The 21,315-nt window shown below is 43.9% G+C and overlaps 2 protein-coding genes across 2 annotated transcripts in view; one reads left to right on the top strand and one right to left on the bottom strand.

Moving 5' to 3' along the window:
- Nucleotides 1–21,315, bottom strand: part of LOC139752869 (glucoside xylosyltransferase 2-like) — a 172,682-nt gene that overhangs the window by 112,718 nt on the left and 38,649 nt on the right. The window lies entirely within an intron of this gene.
- The window catches only part of LOC139752866 (organic cation transporter protein-like), a 54,696-nt gene that overhangs the window by 3,758 nt on the left and 29,623 nt on the right, over nucleotides 1–21,315 (top strand). Inside the window, 1 exon segment of the mRNA XM_071668863.1 lies at nucleotides 8,917–9,040. Within this exon segment, the coding sequence (XP_071524964.1) occupies nucleotides 8,917–9,040 (124 nt within the window).

The raw sequence follows: 21,315 nt of genomic DNA, 5'->3' as shown, positions 1-21,315 counted from the left end.
GGTTTACCATCTCACTCTGTGGCTGTATGATCCCTCTACTCACAACACTTAACATCCATGGTATCTCTCTGACACCTCATCTGCCGTGATAACCCAACATGATGCCAGTAGCTAAGCTGGACTCTTTAATCAAAGACTCCTCGACTCCTCTTCCAGGCGCTGGCAATTCTCTTTTTCTTTAACAGTTACCCCGATCATGCGAAGGACTGACTGACCCCGTCTTGATTTCGAACGCTGCGCTAACATCTAAGGGAAGGTTGTATCCCTCTGTGTTCTTAATGACAACGTCGCTATCGAGCTAATCTACTTCATCTCCCACAGTTGTTACTTTAGTGTCTGTTTCAGAAAGGTATCTCCTTTTGCGACCCGGTCCTTTGCTAAACCACGTATTACTAGGTAACCAAGGGCATCACGCTGTTACTATATGGCCGTTACGGGAAATCATGAAGGTTAACCTGTTGTGGTGTGTGTTGTGTGGTTACCCCACACCGCTAAGCTTTGGAGCTACTGACCTTCACATGTCTCTCCTACCAACTAGGACTTTCCTTTCTTTATTGCATGGCTGATTCTCCACTTCCCCGAAAACTTCTTAGGTTAATTTCCTTCTTCTCATTAGGCGTCCGCCTCTTTACTCCTCTTCATATTTCGTCAATGGTCTGCCCTTTATAAAGACTCACAGGATACCTGTGCCAGAAACCCTCAACTTAAGTTATTGGACAGGTAGCTGTGTGTACTGATGTTTCCACTCGATCCGCAGATCTTATCTCTTATCTAGATATGTGTTTCACCATATCCTCCTAATTCCTCTGCCATGTGGCTCATAGTATGCCTTTTTCTGCTCTTGTCCTCTGCTTCACCCACTCGTCTGATGCGTATTCGATTCTATCGTATTCCTCAAACACTTCACTTCTTCTGGCGCGGCTCTATAACCAGAGTCGCACCCGCTCGCCGAGGTCGTCTTGTTACAGGAGACTCAAACGTACACCATGAAGACCAGGAGACTCAGACGTACACCATAAATACCAGGAGACTCAGATGAAGACCATGAAGACCAGGAGACTCAGATGAAGACCATGAAGACCAGGAGACTCAGATGAAGACCATGAAGACCAGGAGACTCAGATGAAGACCATGAAGACCAGGAGACTCAGATGAACACCATGAAGACCAGGAGACTCAGATGAAGACCATGAAGACCAGGAGACTCAGATGAACACCATGAAGACCAGGAGACTCAAACGTACATCATGAAGACCAGGAGACTCAGATGAAGACCATGAAGACCAGGAGACTCAGATGAAGACCATGAAGACCAGGAGACTCAGATGAAGATCATGAAGACCAGGAGACTCAGACGTACATCAAGAAGACCAGGAGACTCAGACGTACATCATGAAGACCAGGAGACTCAGACGTACACCATAAAGACCAGGAGACTCAGACGCACACCATAAAGACCAGGAGACTCAAACGTACACCATGAAGACCAGGAGACTCAGATGAAGACCATGAAGACCAGGAGACTCAGACGTACACCATGAAGACCAGGAGACTCAGACGCACACCATAAAGACCAGGAGACTCAAACGTACACCATGAAGACCAGGAGACTCACATGAAGACCATAAGGACCAGGAGACTCAGACGTACACCATGAAGACCAGGAGACTCAGATGAAGACCATGAAGACCAACCAGGAGTTGACGGTTTTCTCTCACAGAGATTGCGAGGTAGTGAGACATAACCTGTGGTTCTTTTCTTTCCATCAATGTGGATCTGTCATCTGCTTAGGATCATCCTAGCTGTTTTGTACCTCCTCCTGACCATCACCAAGGCAGTTCCTCCTGCGAAAGAAGTGTGGGGTTGACGTGTCATCTCCTCCAACTGCTACAGGTTCTAATTCCTATCTTTTTTAACATGAAATTATCAATACCTTTGCCCTCATTCGTTTTTGCCGTCCTGGTGACACTATACCCGTATTTCCTCAAGGTTAAGTTAAACTCCTGAAAGTCCACTTGTATTTTCCTCTCATTTTGCACTAAATGACACCAACATTCCTCTACCTCCAGATTAGCCTCTTACTTATCCTATCATTCTTCCTATAATCTCTCATCGCACAGCTCAAAGAACACCTCACTCTGCGCATGAGAAGTCATAGAAAAGAAAAATAAATGTTCGCGTTCACAGCGAAACATGAACCAGCCATAGCGTTTGCGCCTGTGCTTGCTCGTCTGTCTAATCTTTATCTTAAGGCAAGATATATATATATATATATATATATATATATATATATATATATATATATATATATATATATATATATATATATATATATATATATATATATATATATATATATTGTTTGAATATCATGAATATCACGGTATATGAATACAAGAGAAATTACGACCCATTAACCAAGATTTTCTACTGGTGGATATGACTGCGTCAAGTGTATGAGTGGGCGGTACAATGAAGAGAAAGATGTGACATATCTCTCACTGTTACCCATCCACTGCTGCCGGCGGCGGCACGTGTACTGGTGAAATGTACGTGTGTGTGTGTGTGTGTGTGACCAGGTGTTCATTCTGCCCTGGAGGACTGTCATTCGAGAGAGAGAGAGAGAGAGAGAGAGAGAGAGAGAGAGAGAGAGAGAGAGAGAGAGAGAGAGAGAGAGGACGTCATCACACATGTGTACTGGTGGGAATTGCCCCCCTATTGCGTCTCTGTTGCCCAACAGGAAATCACCACTTGGTGAGGTAGGGGCCGACACCAGTGTGTGTGTGTGTGTGTGTGTGTGTGTGTGTGTGTGTGTGTCGGGCCGACTTGGTGACGGGTGGAGGCACAAACGTCAACCACCATGTATAACAACGCAGTCTAACGCTGAGGAGAACATACGCAATGGGACGAATCCAACCCTGGAGAAACAACCCCCCTCTAACAAAACACAGATTAATATTTTCCCCCCCATCGAGTCATTCGCTGGCGAACATATGCTCCACAGAAAGGGAGTCCCCGCTATACTGTTCGCCAGCAGACAGTCAGTCACACACACACACACACACGCACCTGAGAGTTAGAGGATAAGCTTTATCTTGTGCCACGTAAACAACACTTGAAGGTCATTATCACACGACTCAAGGACCATAACAAGTACTTTAACCTGGTTAGAAGAGATTAATGGTCTCAGACCTACGTAACTTGACCCTAATAAGCGTTGCTATTGCTGTTCTCGTATGCCTCCCCCAGCCAATCCCTCCCTCCCTCCCTCTTCTACCCAAGCGGCTCGCGAAATACAGACGCAACACGATAGGTCGAGGCAGCGTTGGTGTGGCTACATCACAGACGCAACACAGAAAAGGCCGAGGTGGGGGCTATAGGCCTATATGTAGGGCTGGCTCGATACAATAAGCCTAGGAATTGTCGGCGTTAGACAACCTTTTCAATGGTCCATGAAACTGAGGATTTTGAATTAGATTTTCTCTTTTTTTTTTTTTGTATTTCTTGAAAATTGGGAAGAAAAAGATTTTGATTGGTTGGGGTCTGAATATACAAGAGGGTGAGAGGCGTGCAAGGAATAGAGTGAACTGGAACGATGTGGTATACCGGGGTCGATGCACTGTCAATGGATTGAACCAGGGCATGTGAAGCGTCTGAGGTAAGCCACGGAAAGTTTTGTGGGGCCTGGATGTGGAAAGGGAGCTGTGGTTTCGGTGCATTTCACATGACAACTAGAGACTGAGTGTGAACGAATATGGCCTTTTTTCTTTTTTTTTGTCTGTTTTTCTGGTGCTATCTCGCTGAAGTAGGGGGTAGCGATGCTGTTTCCTGTGGGGCGGAGTAGCGACTGGAATGGACGAAGGCAAGCAAGTATGAATATGTACATGAGCATATATGTATATGTATGTTCATGTGCGTGTATGCGGGAAATGGCGAATAGTTTAAAAGAAAGAAAATATATATATATACATATATATATATACATATATATATATATATATATATATATATATATATATATATATATATATATATATATATATATATATATGCTGATAACCACGAGGAAAATGAAACACGACAAGTTCCCAAGTGCACTTTCATATAATGATCACATCGTCAGGGGAGACTCAAGAATGAGATAGAAGACGTAGAACAGTCAGTTGATATACAAGGAAAAGACGCAGTTAAGACGCCAGCAGACAATCCACCACCTGAGAGTCAGAGGATAAGCTTTATCTTGTGCCACGTGAAAAAAAAAAAAAACCACTTGAAGGTCTTAATCATACGAGTTAAGGACCATAACAAGTACCTTAACCCAGTTAAAAGTGTATTGGTCTCAGACCTACTTAACTTTAACCTTAATGGCGTCTTAACTGCGTCTCTTTGTATATCAACTGACTGGTCAACGTCCTTTATCTCAATCTTGTATCTCAAACGATGTGATCATTGCACGAAAGTGCACTTGGGAACTTTATCGTGTTTCACTTTCCTGTGGTTTTCTGCACAGAAGGCGACTAAAAGGAGAGGGAGCGGGGGGCTGGAAATCCTCCCCTCTCGTTTCTTTTTTCAATTTTCCAAAAGAAGAAACAGAAGGGGGAGGGGGGGGAGGTGAGGATATTCCCTCAAAGGCCCAGTGCTCTGTTCTTAACGCTACCTCGCTGACGCGGGAAATGGCGAATAGTATAAAAAAGAGAAAGAAAAAACATATATATATATATATATATATATATATATATATATATATATATATATATATATATATATATATATATTTGAAATTCACTTTTGCTCATAAATTTCATATATATATATATATATATATATATATATATATATATATATATATATATATATATATATATACTTCCGTCTTCTTCGGTACCTCTGTAGAGAGAGAGACAGATCTTACCAAGTTGCGATTGCAGGAATTGACCATTCAAGCAAGCCAAAGTCCCCCCCCGTCGCCACCAGAGGGCCACGGGGGCAGCTGTGTGGATTCAATCAACCCTCAGAGATGAAGTGATTCAGACGAATCACTCAGATCACCCAAGGGTTAACCTTTAAGATTGAGCGCACCTCTACTGACGTCCTGTTTGTAGATCCCATAGATCGCTCGGGATCTTAAGAGAATTGAGTCCATCACCGGTGGTATTCAGTAGCTCAGTGGTCGACTGACCCTCTCCTTCTCGTGCGGTTTAGCTCCTCTAGAATCTCTCTCTCTCAGAGAGAGAGAGAGAGAGAGAGAGAGAGAGAGAGAGAAGAGAGAGAGAGAGAGAGAGGGAGAGAGACAGACAGACAGACAGACAGAGAGAGAGGGAGTTATCTGGGAAGTCAATGGAGGTGGCTCGAAACGTGAGTGAAGAAGATCCGTTCTTCATGTCATTACCCGGGCCAGGTTCATGCCACAGGAGATCATACAAGTTCCAAAAAACATTAAGATTTTTACTCTTGTTTTTGTCTCTTGGTACTTCAAGGTATTTGCGTACGTGTAAAGTGTTCAGTTATTTCATGTGGTTCATAAGCTTCACCATCAGTCAGTGGGTGTATAGTCTGCTGGGGGCAGCGAGTTCTCCACTCATACCTATGAGTAAAGACGTCATGATCTTCCAAACACCTTTAAAGCTATATCTCAGACCGGTCTGGTTTGGTCCTGGGCTTGAGAATGTGGCGCAACGGGAGATCTTTGAGCAACGAGTGAGGGAGAGGGTTTCAGACAGAGTGAATGAGTGAGTGAATGATTGAATGAGTGAGAGTGAATGAGTCAGTGAGTGAGAGAGAGACAAAGGCATAAAGTACGTCATAGAATCACAATATACATACGTATGATCCGATTACTCGTATGTATTTCTTATTCATCTTGACCCATGTTTATCTGGTCTACTCTCGTATATTTAGTTATTTTCATATATAACTTCAGCTGAACGTGTGTTTGTGCCACAACACTAAAACTTATTCCTACCTCGACCACGTATGCGACACGCCTCCTTCGTCACTGTCCCCCTGGCGTGTCAAGGTTCCATTTATATTTCCACAGTGGAATATGGGGAGCCAACTGCAGGCAGTCCTCGAAGCCCCGAGCAATTACTCTAACGAAATTAAGTGGAGGGTTGTTGACCATCACTCCACAGGTCGTTTGTAACAACGAAAAGGATGAATTGTCATTTCCCTAGCACGACCTCTGACAATGGTACTCTTTCTCGTTACCAGTTCGTCTGTGTGTCCTTCTTCAACGTAGCTGTTGGTCCAATTCTTCCCACCATCCACGACATCTGTTGGTGCTGGGTTAGTCTCAGACGTCTGTGCCAGCTCAGTGGGACGGGTTTTAAGGGGGGGGAGGGTCGCTTTGAAGAGGTGGTTCAGCCTTTTTGTGGTCTCGCCGATCTGGTAAAGAAGGCCACCAGGTCTTATAGCAAATGAGACTTATGAAGGTGTTGTCTCTGCGCGGGAAGGTATAATGAAGGTCGGAGTATTTTGCACACACACCCACCCACACACACACACACACCCACACACACACACACACACACCCACACACACACACACACACACACCCACACACACACACACACACACACACACACACAGCTTTACTAATAATGTTTCCTCGGTGCTGTGGTTCGCGCGGTTATGAGCCGCAAGCCTGGGTACGAAGCCTGGACAAGGGCAGTTGACTGGCTCAAGGTCATCCTTGAGTACTTCGGCGAAGGAAGTCTATCCACGTCTCTCAGCGGCGTCTTTGCCGGATTCGACCAAGAGACCCATGCAGTATGACCACTACGCTAACACTGATTGTGATCAAGAGATGGCGATCCCACACACACACACACACACACACACACACACACACACACACACACACACACACACGGTCCACATGACTCTACGATCGTCAAGGGAGCACGCGAAAATCCCATCAACTTACAAAAAAGTGGGAACTAAACAGGCTTCAAAGTTCGCCCTGTACTTCGATGACAACACCTACCTCCAGTGGATAGTGGTGGCGCGAAGAGACACAAGGTAACAAACTGTTTATGAATAGCGTCATCTTACAAGGCCCTAAGCCGCTGCGGGAATCTCTGTGTGAGAAGGCCTTGGGAGCTGGCAATGTCACCGAGACCCCTACATCTTCTACAGGATAGTACAGGAGACTAAGTGTCTGTTGGCGGCAATGAACTACACTGACGGGGAAGTCCTTAGCGAGGTGTTCGCAATCCTACAGGAGGCTAGGACTTGGATATTCCTTCCACTAGTTTGGTCTAGCGAAGCACACAGACCTAATACACAAGGTCTGGAGGAAGGCAACCGAAAGAGTAACAAAATTCAAGAGAGTTGAGTGACAGGGAAAGGCTATAGAGGCTTTGAATCTACCCACCATAGAAGAGAGAAGAGTGACGGGTGAGCTGATCATACAGAACCTTTAAGCCTATAAATTAGTTCTCCTCGTAAGATATAGAATTAGAAGCACTGCAGACCAGAGAATTGAATTAGAAGGGAAAATGTGTCAGAAATGACGTCAAGATATAGAATTAGAAGCACTGCAGACCAGAGAATTGAATTAGAAAGGAAAATGTGTCAGAAATGACGTAAGGAAGTACTTCAATGGTATAGAAATTTTGGATAGATGAACTATACTGTATAAGGACATAGATGAATGTGGATAGCATAGTAGAAAGTTTTCAGAGGAAGTTCCAAATCTGGGCTACCATCTGTGTAAGAGTACCTCCTCGTACATTACGTGCTAATTAGAAATAAGTAATCACATGCATTGTAAGACTAAGTCTTTCATTTGATTCAACAAGACTTTACTTACTTCTAACATTATCATCATTATCATTATTATTATTATTATTATTATTATTATCATTATGATTATTGTTATTATTATCATTATTACTATTACTATCATCATTATCATTATTGTTATTATCATTGTCATCTTATCATTATCATTATTATTATCATTATCATTATCATTATATTATCATTACCATTATCATTATCATCATTATCAGTATAATCATTATTATCATTATCATTGTTACTATCATTATTATCATCATAATCAATATCATTATAATCATCATTACATGGCCTCCTTAGCAATGACATGAATAATTAGAATAGTTTACGAATCACTTCCTGTATGTAATAGTAATAATACTAGCTTGTGTCACTCACATCACTGGGACATAATCCAATTATAATTTCCCATTTATCCAAATATCCAATAATAATTTCCCTAATTATCCTAATTATCCAATTATAATATCCCAATTATCCAATTACAATTTCCCCAATTACCCCATTATGACTTCCCCAATTATCCAATTACAATTTCCCCAATCATCCAATCATAATTTCCCCAATCATCCAATTACACTTTCCCAAATATCCAATTATAATTTCCCCAATTATCCAATTATAATTTCCCCAATTGTCCACCCCATTTAATGCTCTCAGGTTCATGTCGTAGTAAACTATGTATGAAAACATTTATCTCTTGGTGCTTGACGTGTATACACATCTCAATCTCCCAGTACTGACACTGCAGACCCTTTCATCATTATGATTAACGAACTTCACACATGCACAATGATAACCAGTTACATCTATCAGACATCCACAATGATAACTGATCATTTCTATTTATTCTCCAGTATCTAAAGGTCTATTAGATACATATAAACGGAAATTTATATATTAGAATTTCCTTTTCATCAACTCGTGACAAAGACTTCGTTCAAACGTGTCTTATCTTTCACTCCTTCGTTCTCAAAGACTTCGTTCAAACGTGTCTTATCTTTCACTCCTTCGTTCTCAAAGACTTCGTTCAAACGTGTCTTATCTTTCACTCCTTCGTTCTCAAAGACTTCGTTCAAACGTGTCTTATCTTTCACTCCTTCGTTCTCACAGGACCACGACGGAGGCTTCGACGAAGCCCTTGAGCTGGCTGGGTCTTGGGGTCTGTGGCAGAAGAGAGTGTTCATCATCTCTGACATCTCACAGATCTTCTGTGCTATCCACGCTGTGTCAGCAGGTAAGAACAGTAGGCCTCACTCCCTCAACACACCTGCTTGGGAGACACACCTGCTGAGCAGGTGTGTGGCCACATGTGTCATCTCTTGGTACCTGTGTGTGTGTGTGTGTGTGTGTGTGTGTGTGTGTTTACAGGTTCAAATTTTATCTAGTATGTGGTTCTTCACCGGTTGTCTCGTACCTACACGTCAACATCTGGTGAACACATGCTGTTCACCAGGTCCATGTCCTCCCTCCCATCCTATTACTGTTCGCCAAGCAAGCACCACCACAGAGTTCTAGGAAGTGTTGTTCACAGATATTCTAATGACCCTGTGCTTGTAGCAAAGCAGGAAACATGACCTGACACTTCGGGTCCACCAGCGAGAGACAAGTCGAAGAAATATGACTTCAAAACGCACCATTGATCTATGAATAACAGTGATCATTATGATTAATCTTATATACGCACCATTAATCTATGGATAACAGTGATCATTGCAAGTAACCTTATCTTTTGAGATATTCTAGTTAATCAGGCGTTGAGAATATCCAAAGATCTAGGTCCCACAACACTTCAAATATTCTAGTTTATCCAAAGATCCAAGTCCCCAACACTTCAAAATCTTCAAGACTTTTATCATCATTTTCGATTACGCATCATCTGTCGTGCAACATTATGGCCTGGCGTTTAAGAGACGTCTTAACGTAGACAATCAACCCTCTCCCTCAGGTCTTCGTCCATTCCTCTCCTTCAGGTCTTCGTCCAATCCTCTCCCTCAGGTCTTCGTCCACTCCTCTCCCTAAGGTCTTTGACCAACCCTCTCCCTCAGGTCTTCGTCCAATCCCCTCCCTAAGGTCTTCGTCCACTCCTATCCCTCAGGTCTTCGTCCAATCCCTTCCCTCAGGTCTTCATCCAATCCCCTTCCCTCTGGTCTTCGTCCACTCCTATCCCTCAGGTCTTCGTCCAATCCCTTCCCTCAGGTCTTCATCCAATCCCCTTCCCTCAGGTCTTCATCCAATCCCTTCCCTCAGGTCTTCATCCAATCCCCCTCCCTCTGGTCTTCGTCGAGCGGTTTCTTTCGATCATGTGGGAGGCGAATCCCTGCCTCACACACGAGATGGATCACCTCAAAATACAGGGCGTATTTGGCCAAAAGTAGAATTCCTATTGTAACTTTTTAATACACTTCGAACTTCGCTTTATGTCAGGCCTGGTGCATGCTGGGTTAAGAGCTAACATCAGAACTAGAAGGAAAAATAGATATACGAATAGATAGTATATATAAGAAAAAAAGGAAAAATAGATATACAAATAGATGATATATGATAAAAAAAGGAAAAATAGATATACGAGCAGATAATATATATAAAAAAAAGGAGAAATAGATATACAAATAGATGATATATGATAAAAAAGGAAAAATAGACATACGAATAGATAATATATATCAAAAAAAGGAAAAATAGATATACAGATAGATGATATATATCTAAAAAAGGAAATATAGATATACAAATAGATGGTATATGTTAAAGAAAGGAAAAATAGATATACAAATAGATGATATGTATCAAAAAAGGAAAAATAGATATACAAATAGATGATATGTATCAAAAAAGGAAAAATAGATATGCAAATAGATGATATATATCTAAAAGGGAAAAATAGATATACAAATAGATAATGTATATAAAAAACGAAGAGATGAATGACCGAGCAAATAGATATAGAGGAGGGATAGATAGAGTTGAAAAATTCGAATGTCTTTTTGTTTTTTGCGTTTTTTGGTTTTTTTTTTTTAAAAGACAAGCCAATTTAGAGTCTGTAACAGAAAATGGGACAACTGAATTTTACTGAGTTTGTAACAGAAAATGGGACAAGTGAATTTTGCAGTTCACTGGAGTTTCCAAATAGAATTCTCTTCCGGACGTTCTGGTTGTTTGAGAGAGAGAGAGAGAGAGAGAGAGAGAGAGAGAGAGAGAGAGAGAGAGAGAGAGAGAGAGAGAGACATTAACTTGTACCAGGAGAGAAACCAGGGAAGTAGGAAAGTGTTATATATTCTAATGTACAATTTAAGGCTTTATGCTCATCACACACACACACACACACACACACACACACCTCGGTGGTGTAGTGGTTAACGTCACTGACCATGAGTCAGCACGGGTCAGCACGGGGTCAGACCGGCACGGGTTCGATTCCTGGGCGGCCTACACCCAACCCAGGTGCTCATCCTCCCTTTGGGGCTGGTCGATAAATGGTGTACTGGCGTAGGTTGGTGTGTGTGTGTGTGTGTGTGTGTGTGTGTGTGTGTGTGTGTGTGTGTGTGTGTGTGTGTGTAAATAAGAGTGAAGACATGGTATATATATATATATATATATATATATATATATATATATATATATATATATATATATATATATATATACCATAGATAGATAGATAGACTGAAAGGAGTCATGAGGAAAGAGAGTGAAGTGAGGCAGCTGGTCATAACGAGACAGATGGGCGAGATGGAACACTTGGGTGGAGAATGGATGATCAGTGGGGAGGGGGGAGGGGGGGTAGGTGGTTCATGTGTGGCAGGTGGGGTAGGTGGTTCATATGGGGGAAGGTGGTACGTGGTGGGGGCGAGTGGTTCGTTTCATGTAGGTGGTTTACGATGCGGAAGATGGTTCGTAGAGGACAGATGATTCGTGGGAGGGGGGCATGTGGTTCATATTGAGGACGGTGGTTCGTGGAGAGACAGATGGTTCACGTGCGTCGAGTGGTTTACAATGGGAAAAGGTGGTTCGTAGGGCCCATGTGTTTCGCAAGAGGGGAGCAGGTGGTTCGTGGAAGGAGAGGGGCATTTAATTCATAGTGGGGTCAATGGGTTCGTATGAGGGGGGCAGATGGTTCATATGGGCGGGGGGGGGGGCGAGGGTGTGTGGGGCAGGTGGTCTGTCGTGGACACAGGTGGACGTGACGTGACACAAGGTGTATAACAACATACCATCCTAACCTAATGGGGAGCAGATGGGTTTCGTGGGGGAGTGTGGGCTTATTTGGGTAGCTGGCTGGCCGGGGAGTGACGCCATTGGAAGTCATGTTGTGGGCAGAATAGGCTTCAGGGAGGGGAGGGAGCAGGGAGGAGGGAGGGAGGAGGGAGGGAGGAGGGAGAAGGAGGCGGCTGGGTCCACGATGGAGCAGAGCGGTGTCGTGCCAAGATGAAAATATATCTTGAAGTGTGGCCGAGTACTGCCATGGTGCACTTTGCCGTCTGGGTTGCTCCTGCCTGTGCTTTGTTGCTGTGTATAACAGCCTCCCTTGTGTCACAGATGCAGCAGCTCCAGCTCCTCCGCCTGCTGTGCCTGACGAGGTACAGACAGCCTCCAGTAGGTGTGTGTGGGTGTGTGTCTCAGACTGCTGAGCCTGGTGCTGTATAGATAACCTCCACTGTCTCAGACTGCTGTGCGAGGCAGCTCCTGCTGTGCCTGGTGCTGTATAGACAGCCTCTACTGTGTTAGCTGCTCTTTTACGAGCTTTATTGCTTTAGATGCTGCACAGACGAGATTTGTTGTGACTGGTGCTATGAAAGCAGTCCGTCCACTTCCTGATGCTGTCCAAACAGCCTCTTCCGATCTTAATGTTTCTCAGATAATCTTTGCTGTACTTCGTGCTGTGCCTTTAGTTACCTCTCCCCTCCCCTATCACTGTACCAGGTGCAGCACAGGAGCCCACTGCTGTACCTTACTATCACAGCTATTACTATCATCAGTAATTACTTTTCTGTGTCATTTCTTGGAGAAATAGCACAGCAAGGTGTTTGAGGAGGGGTGGGACCAGACATATAATCTTTCAATAACACGAACGCAACATACTGAAAGACCAAACTCCTTCTTTCTTGATATTAGCTTCAGCCAACCTAGAAAAGCTCTTAAAAAGGTCCTTCTGTAGCTACTGCATAATAAATTGTGAGGAAGATACAATGATTTGGCGAAGAACAAGTTGACGTAACGTGAAATGAACTGTCTGCTTCCTCCTGGCGTGAAATGAATTGTCTACTATTACTACTACTCCTTTTTCTTCTTCTTTCTTCTTCTTTTATTTTCTTCTTCTTCTTCTTCTTCTTTTCCTCTTCTTCTTCTTCTTCTTCTTCTTCTTCTTCTTCTTTCTTTTCTTTTCTTGTTCTTCATCCCCCTCCTCTTCTTCCTCCTCCTCTTCTCCTCTCTCGTTATCAATCTATCTATCTATCCTCTATCGTAAAGTTAGCCTCTGGTCCTGAAGGCTCCGCTCGCTACAAAACCCGCCTGATTCATTTAAGAGCAAGACTGACAATGCGTGCTGATGTTGGCCAGGGGAAGGGGTTCATGCCTCCAGGCTGTATGATACAGGCCTTCAAGCTGTGTGATATATATGTTTACGTACTGATTTCTCTTCTGGTCCGCATTTCTAACGTGAAACCTGACCTGAGGACATGGCCACACTATCGCAGTGGTTGTTACGTTTTCTTTTCGCAGTGTTCATGCATATATTAGTGGCGCTATATATGTATATATATATATATATATATATATATATATATATATATATATATATATATATATATATATACATATATATATATATATGAGTGTATAGGTATAGAAGCGTTGCCGGACTCCGCCTGCTTCAGTTTATACCGCGAAAAGGTCCGCTTTGGCGAGGCTCTGTCATTTTCAACTGGCAGAAGACAGTACAGTCTCGTTAAAGGACTTCCAAATTCAAAGGAACCCACCTTGTCCCTGCTACTGAATACAACGCAAACCTTGGAGTTCCAAGAGGAGTTCCAGGATGGGGCATAATAGTAATCATATTAATAACAATGATAGTGAAGATGATATAACAATGATAGTGAAGATGATATAACAATGATAGTGAAGATGATATAACAATGGTAGTGATGATAATAATAATTAGTCCTATTCATATATAAGTGGTGACCGCCAGCGAACGAACAACTCACTCATGGAGGGTGCCAAGAACAGGAGCACTTCAGTAAGCAAGAGGCCAAAACACTGCGTTTTCATCCCAACATTATGTGTGCAGCTGACGTGGGACCAGTTCGTTGATCCGGGATCAAGTTAGATGCATAGTCTTCGGATCATGTGTGGGAGGTTATATGTGAGAAGGATTGTGATTTTTGGGTTATATGGACTTGAAGATGGGTAAAAAGAATGCCATTGAGACTCTTACTATGGAGATGAGGAAAACGTTTGCGAGACATAAAAAGTAGCACCACACGGTGGAATGAAGAAATAAGGAGTTATGAGTGGAAAGTGGAAAAGGTTGGTGTGTGTGAGACTAAATGCGGAACATTATAGTAGAATTAGAACATAAGAAAGATATGAGTGAGAAAAAGATCTGACGGAAGGAGATGGGGGGAAAAAATGGTAATAAACCAACTTAACTTTGACAAAAAACAAGTTGAGATTATCATAACAAACGATAAATTTGGGGGACATCTTTGGATACGTAAACATGAGGGAGACACAAAGAGGAGGAAACAAACACAGAGTGGAAGAAATCTAAAGAACCGCAGGTGTGTAAGAGACACACAGACAGACAGACGCAAAGCCCCTTTGTGGAGAGAGTCGACCAACCCGAGGTAAGAAAAAGATAAGAGAATCTATGAAGAAACGAAATGCTTGGAAAAGTTTCTGCCTGATTCATTTTACGAGATAATGGTAGATCAGAAGATTGGGTATCATCAGACAGTCAGATGTTAGGCAAGATAAAGTTGTTATCACTCGTGTGGCTCAGTACAGCGGATGACTGGATGCTTCACAGGAAGCGCATATATCCAGGATCGAACCTGCTTCGTTTGTTTTTGAAGCTGCTTCTATATATAAATATATAGACTATTCCCCACGACATACCCCGGGATCGAACCCTAGATCACTAGAATGACAATTAGTGACGAAAAACCAATGACACCAGCGACTTACTAAAAGTTACCCATCTCAGACCCGCGTTTTCTGTGACCATTCAGATCCCTTGTCATCTTCCGTGTCTACGGCGATTGTGCCCCCCCCCCCCCCCCCCCCCCCCCCCCCCCCCAGCTACCTCACGTGGCCATCTCGACGCAAGGTACTCTAGTGTTATCTGTTCATATGTGTATAGCATGAACTGATCACATGGAATCGATTTGAACTATTCTCGAATGCTTGGGGAAGTATGGAATATATATACAGATGCCGAATTCAACGAAATCACAGCTCCCTTATCCACACATTCAGGTACCCACAAACCTTTCCATGGTTTACCAAGAACGTTTCATATGGTATGTTTGAGTCCTTACTATTATTCACTTTTGCTCTCAACTTCCTCCTTTCACAAACACTCTGCTACGCTCATTCACCAACTTCTGCAGTTTTTCACTCGTATGTGTCACCAGTGCTGTATCGTCGGTAAACAAGGACTCATACATATCCTATGCTCTCTCATTTCCTACAGACTGCATGCATACTCACCCCTCTATCCAAAACTTACGCATTTGCCTACCTCACCACCCCATCCAAAACCAAGTTAAACAATCATGGTGACATCACACACACCCTCCCGCAAACCTCCCTTCACTTGAAACCAATCATTCTCCTCTCTTCCTACTCGTACACATACCTTACACCCTTGATATAAACTCTGCTACTAGCAGCATTCCTCCCACACCGCATATTCATAAGACCTTCCACAGAGCATCTCTATCAACCCTATCATATGCTTTCTCCAGATCCATAAATGCTACAGACAAACCCACAGACATTCTTTTATGCAAACACCTGGTCCACAAATCCTCTACCACTTTTGAAAGCACACTGCTCCTCCCTAGTCTGATGCTCTGTACATGCCTTCAACCTCTCAATCAATACGCTTCTACATAACTTACCAAGTACACTCAACAAACTTATACTTCTGGAGTTTGAACACCCTCTTTTTTTTCCCTTTCTGTCTATACGTACAGTGGCACTATACATGCATTCCGCCAATGCTCAAGCACTTCACCATGATCTATACATACATTGAAAATCCTTGTAACCAATCGATAACACAGCCACCATTCTTTCTTGATAAATGCAGCCGCAATACCATCCATTCCAGCCGCTTTGCCCATTTCATCTTATGTAAGGCTTTTACCACCTCTTCTCTCTTCACTAAACCACTCTCCATGACTCTCTCACTTCGCAAACATCCTACATCTGCCAACCGATCATCAAACACATTCAACAATCCTTCAAAATACTCACTCCATCTCCTCCTCACTTCATCATTGCCTGTCGCCACCTCCCCTTGTACCCCTTTCATCTATGTTCCCAATCACTTGCAAGCCTTCCCTGTACCTACCATCAAACGCCTCTCTTCTATTTCACTAGCAACATTATTTCTTCATCCCACCACTCATTACCCTTTCTAATATACCCACCTCCCAACTTTCACATGCCACATGCATCTCTCGCACATGCCAGCAATGCTTCCCTAAACACCTCCCATGCCTCACCCACTCCCCTTGCATCATTTACTCTCAACTTTTGCCATTCTACACTCAATCTCTCCCGGCATTTCTTCACAGAAGTCTCTTTTCCAAGCTCACTCTTTCTCTTTCCCGAAAATCTCCACAAATCTTCACCCTCGCCTCCACAAGACAGTTATCAGACATCCCACCAGCTGCCCCTCTCAGCACGTTTACATCCAAAAGTCTCTTTTCCTTACCACGTCTATCAAGTAGCATGTGATTCAATAATTCCCACTGACCATCTCTCCTAATTACATACGTATACTTGTGTATGTCTCTCTTATCAGATCAGGTATTCCCAGTCACTAGTCCCTTTTCAGCACACAACTCCACAAGCTGTTCACCATTTCCATTCATGATGCTGAGTACCCCAACCCCATCCCCTGATTATTTCCTCGACTGCCACATTACTCACCTTTACATTCAAATCACCCATCACTAATACCCGGTCTCGTGCACCAAAGCTGCTGACACACTCATTCAGTTGCTCCCAAAACACTTGCCTCGCATGATCTTTCTTCTCTTGGCCAGGTGCATAAGCACCAATGATCACCCATCTCTCGCCATCCACTGTCACCTTTGCTCACATCAGTCTCTAGACTTTAGAATTCACCTCCTTACACTCTACACACACTCCCCACAACTCCTGCCTCAGAAGTAGTGTTACTCCTTCCTCAGCTCTTAAGACATTTCCAAACCATTCTTCCCCAATACCCATGAGCTTCGTGTCACTCAGAGCCAGAACATCCAGGTTTCTTTCCTCAAACATACTACCTATCTCTCCTTTCTTCTCCCTACCTCTCCTCTCTTCTTCTCCTCTTGCATACATCCACACACATTCAGACACCCATAGACTGAGCCTTCGAGGAGGATAAGCATTCCCCTGCTTGACTCCTTCTTCTCTTTCCTCTTTTAGAAACTGAACACAAGAAGGAGAGAGTGGGGGTTTCCAGCCCCCTTTAGTTGCCTTTTACAAGTAGCAGGGAATACGAGGGTAGAATTCTTTCTCCCCTAACCTAGGGATATATATATATACATACATCAATTTTCACAAATTATCTATTTGTATCTATTCACACACTATACAGTCGACCTATACACACATACCCACGTTAAAACAGGCAGCAATATTATATGAGTTCTCGCCTCATACTTACTTCAAGTTTGGTTGACTCTGCAATTGTCATCTATCATTATACCACCACACAGCATTGAGACACGGGCCATTATGAGGACCTACGTATATCTGAACGCAATTCCCTGCCATCTGTAGTAAAGACGACGCGTCGCAGCGCGCGTGTTGGCAAAGGGTCTGACCACTTTTCCCCCCCCCACACACACAAACCCCCAACCCCCTACCCCATGCGGGGGGAGAGGCTTGGATTAAGGCCAGGTTCATATACACCACTGCCCCCCCCCCCCCCGATGGCCTTTTAGGATAAACAACACGTTGAAGGTCACAACAGAGAGAGAGAGAGAGAGAGAGAGAGAGAGAGAGAGAGAGAGAGAGAGAGAGAGAGAGAGAGAGAGAGAGAGCCAGATGAAGTCGGTTGTCGAATTCTTTCGTCGAATTTGGGGTCCGGCAACTTCTAACCGCAAAGACTGGCTTATGTAGCTCTCTCTCTCTCTCTCTCTCTCTCTCTCTCTCTCTCTCTCTCTCTCTCTCTCTCTCTCTCTCTCTAATAAAAGCTACCTGCCGATATATCGCAGTTGACACGCAGGTATATGAATGATATAGACCCATAGTTATTTATCTAACCTATTCTATAACGACCCCAGGACCCCCCTTTTTTTTTTTTTTAAATGAGGGAAGTTCTGCTCTCACTTAGGCCCTATTCCCAGCTACCCCTGCAGTTCCAAAGATGCGCTACTACCAGTAGCAGGTAAAGTAGGGACACCTTTGGAGTGAGATGTTCTCTGACGAGACTGTGCACCCACGTTCGAAATTTGGGATTTGCGCGTCGAAATTCCTATAGGGATTTGGCGCGTACATCAAAGAGTTACTGATCACTCACAATCGTATGACAGGATAAGAAAACACATCAGAAACCATTACAAATAGAGACCACATCAGAAACCATTACAAATAGAAACCACATCACGCGACACAAGTTTCATTTCTCATTCAACGTCAAAAACATTGTACGAAATTTCAGAGTCACTCGCTTTTGGATATCCTTCCAGTGCTTTGAAAAGTGGTTTTTGATCAATCGTTTTCGATGGTGTTTTAAGAAAAACGGGGGGTACACAACAATTCTGTTGACACTATGCACAAAGTCTCGCACGTGTCCCTTGATCACCCTTTTGGCTGGTGGAATTCTAAACTCATTCATTTACTTACACGACGCCCAAGGACATCATCATAGAACTGTAAAAACAAGAACATTGCACAAGAGGAGGAACTCCCCCTAGCAGCTGACGATCAAACATCTTCACCATCTGTAAAGTTTCACAGGACTTTGAGTATAATACTCGCTCAGAGAAACAGATGTAAACAGATGATACACAAAATCTGTATGCATTTTTTTTTTTAAAAGGACCAGCCACACGAGGCTAGATCGTTATGATACCACCTCCTCTTCTCCTATGACCTAAAAACGCTTGAGCTGTTGTCACGGATTACTTCAATCTTTTTCCCTCACATTCTGTTTTGCTTTCATCCGTGATGGTCGGATATGAATGTGACGCGTGTGTGTTTACCCTCTGCCAAATCAGTTACTCTTTGGGAGCAAAAAAGAAGAAAAAAAATAATTTTGTTTTGATGTTTCATGGCCATCAACAACAACCGCTGCGTCATGTGATTACTGCGTGGCGGCTCTTAGCCAACTCAAGGGTGGGCCGTTTTGATAACTGTTTCTTCCCCTACACCTCGTAACTTTGGAACTCTCTTACCCTCTCATATCTTTCCTAGGAACTATGACCTAGCACATTTCAACAGACAGTTTTTCTCCTTTCCCCCCCCCCCCCAAAAAAAAATACTTTTCCTTGTCACTTCCCCTTTTTTTCCCCCCTTTTCATAAACCTCTCTATATCTAAATCAAGGCCTGGCGCTGCGACAAGGAGCTCCAGATGCAAAGGAAAAAGAAGGCCTCATGAAAAAAAAAAAAATAAAAGTCTTTCATACTTGCACGTACAAAATTGTAGCAGTGGCTAAGTAAGGCAAGGATACCTGAAGGTTGTGGTGAGACATGGTATGTCAGAGACCCGATGTATAATGGCCATTTATAACTTCTTTGTGCATACGTGCACAGCCCCCTCCCTCCCACCATGCATCTAGGAATTGACAGATGATAAGTATTGACTGGTCTCGTCTTCCCTCCTGTATTATGAACTATAACGGGACGTAGCGGGGAGAGAAACTACGAGTTAAACAGCAGGAGACAGTCAGCTGGTACGAGCAGGTGATGCCAACGAGCCACCAGTCGTCAACGAGCCGATACTCAGACATCAACGAGCCAGAGAGGAGAGAGAGTCTTCGACACGACTGCTATTCAACGAGCTGGCAGTCCAGAACGAGCCGACGAAAAACAACACCACGAACCATCCAGCAACACAACGAGCCAGCAACACAACACCACGAGCCACCAGCAGCACAACGAGCCAGCAACACAACACCACGAGCCACCAGCAGCACAACGAGCCAGCGACTCAACACCACGAGCCATCAACAAAACAACGAGCCAGCAACACAACACCACAAGCCACCAGCAATACAACGAACCAGCAACACAACACGAACCACTAGCAACACAACGAGCCATCGGCAACACAACGAGCCAGCAACGCAACACGAACCACCAGCACACAGCCAGCCAGCAACACTACGAGCCACCAGCAACACTACGAGCCATCAGCAACACATCACGAACCACCAGCAACACAATCACGAACCACCAGCACACAACGAACGAGCCAGCAACACACTACGAGCCAACAACACATCACCAGCCAACAACACACCACGAGCCACATGCAACACCACGAGCTACCAGCAGCACACAACGAGCCACCACGAGCCACATTAAGCGCCTACAATCTCGTGGTAAATTTCTCAGCAAGAAAACACGAAGCCGAGGGATGTTTAGCTGGGGGACGGAGGAGGCTGGTAGCGGGGTGAGGTGGCGGAGGAGGAGGAGAAGGGGAGGCTAGACTACTCCAACGCCAACAACAGTACCAGCGACAACATACACCAACCACAACAACAACAGAGGACTCATAACACTGATCAGGGGTTGTATTAACTCTATGGTCGTGTCTTGGTTCTCGACCAGACCCTCGTATCCAAGGGTCGTACCTTTGTATCCAAGGGTCGCACCCTCGTGCCCAGGGGTCGTATCATCGTACCCAAGGGTCGTACCCTCGTATCTAAGGGTCGTACACTCGTATCCAAGGGTCGTTCACTCGTGTCCACGGGTCGTACCCTCGTGGCCAAGGGTCGTCCTAAAAGGAGTCGTACACCCGTTGTTAATGCTCACGCCATCAGCTCTCGAGACGCCATCCATCACTCTCCCTCATAACCTCTTCCTCCTCACACTTCTTCCCACTATAACAATGTGAGGTGGTTGTTGTGGTTGGTCATGTGTTTCACTCATCTATTCCTCCTTCCACCACGTCACTGTACTGCCAGCCAAACCATCCTCACACACACACAACAGTGAGAGCCAAGTTACACACGTATATACCCAGGACAGGGAAGAAGAGGAGGAGGAAGAAGAGGAGGAGGAGGAAGAGCAGGAGGAGGAGGAGCAATGCTGGTGTGACC

The sequence above is a fragment of the Panulirus ornatus genome, chromosome 13 (assembly GCF_036320965.1).
Source record: "Panulirus ornatus isolate Po-2019 chromosome 13, ASM3632096v1, whole genome shotgun sequence".
Classification (NCBI taxonomy): domain Eukaryota; kingdom Metazoa; phylum Arthropoda; class Malacostraca; order Decapoda; family Palinuridae; genus Panulirus; species Panulirus ornatus.
This window is presented reverse-complemented; position numbering and strand designations above follow the sequence as displayed.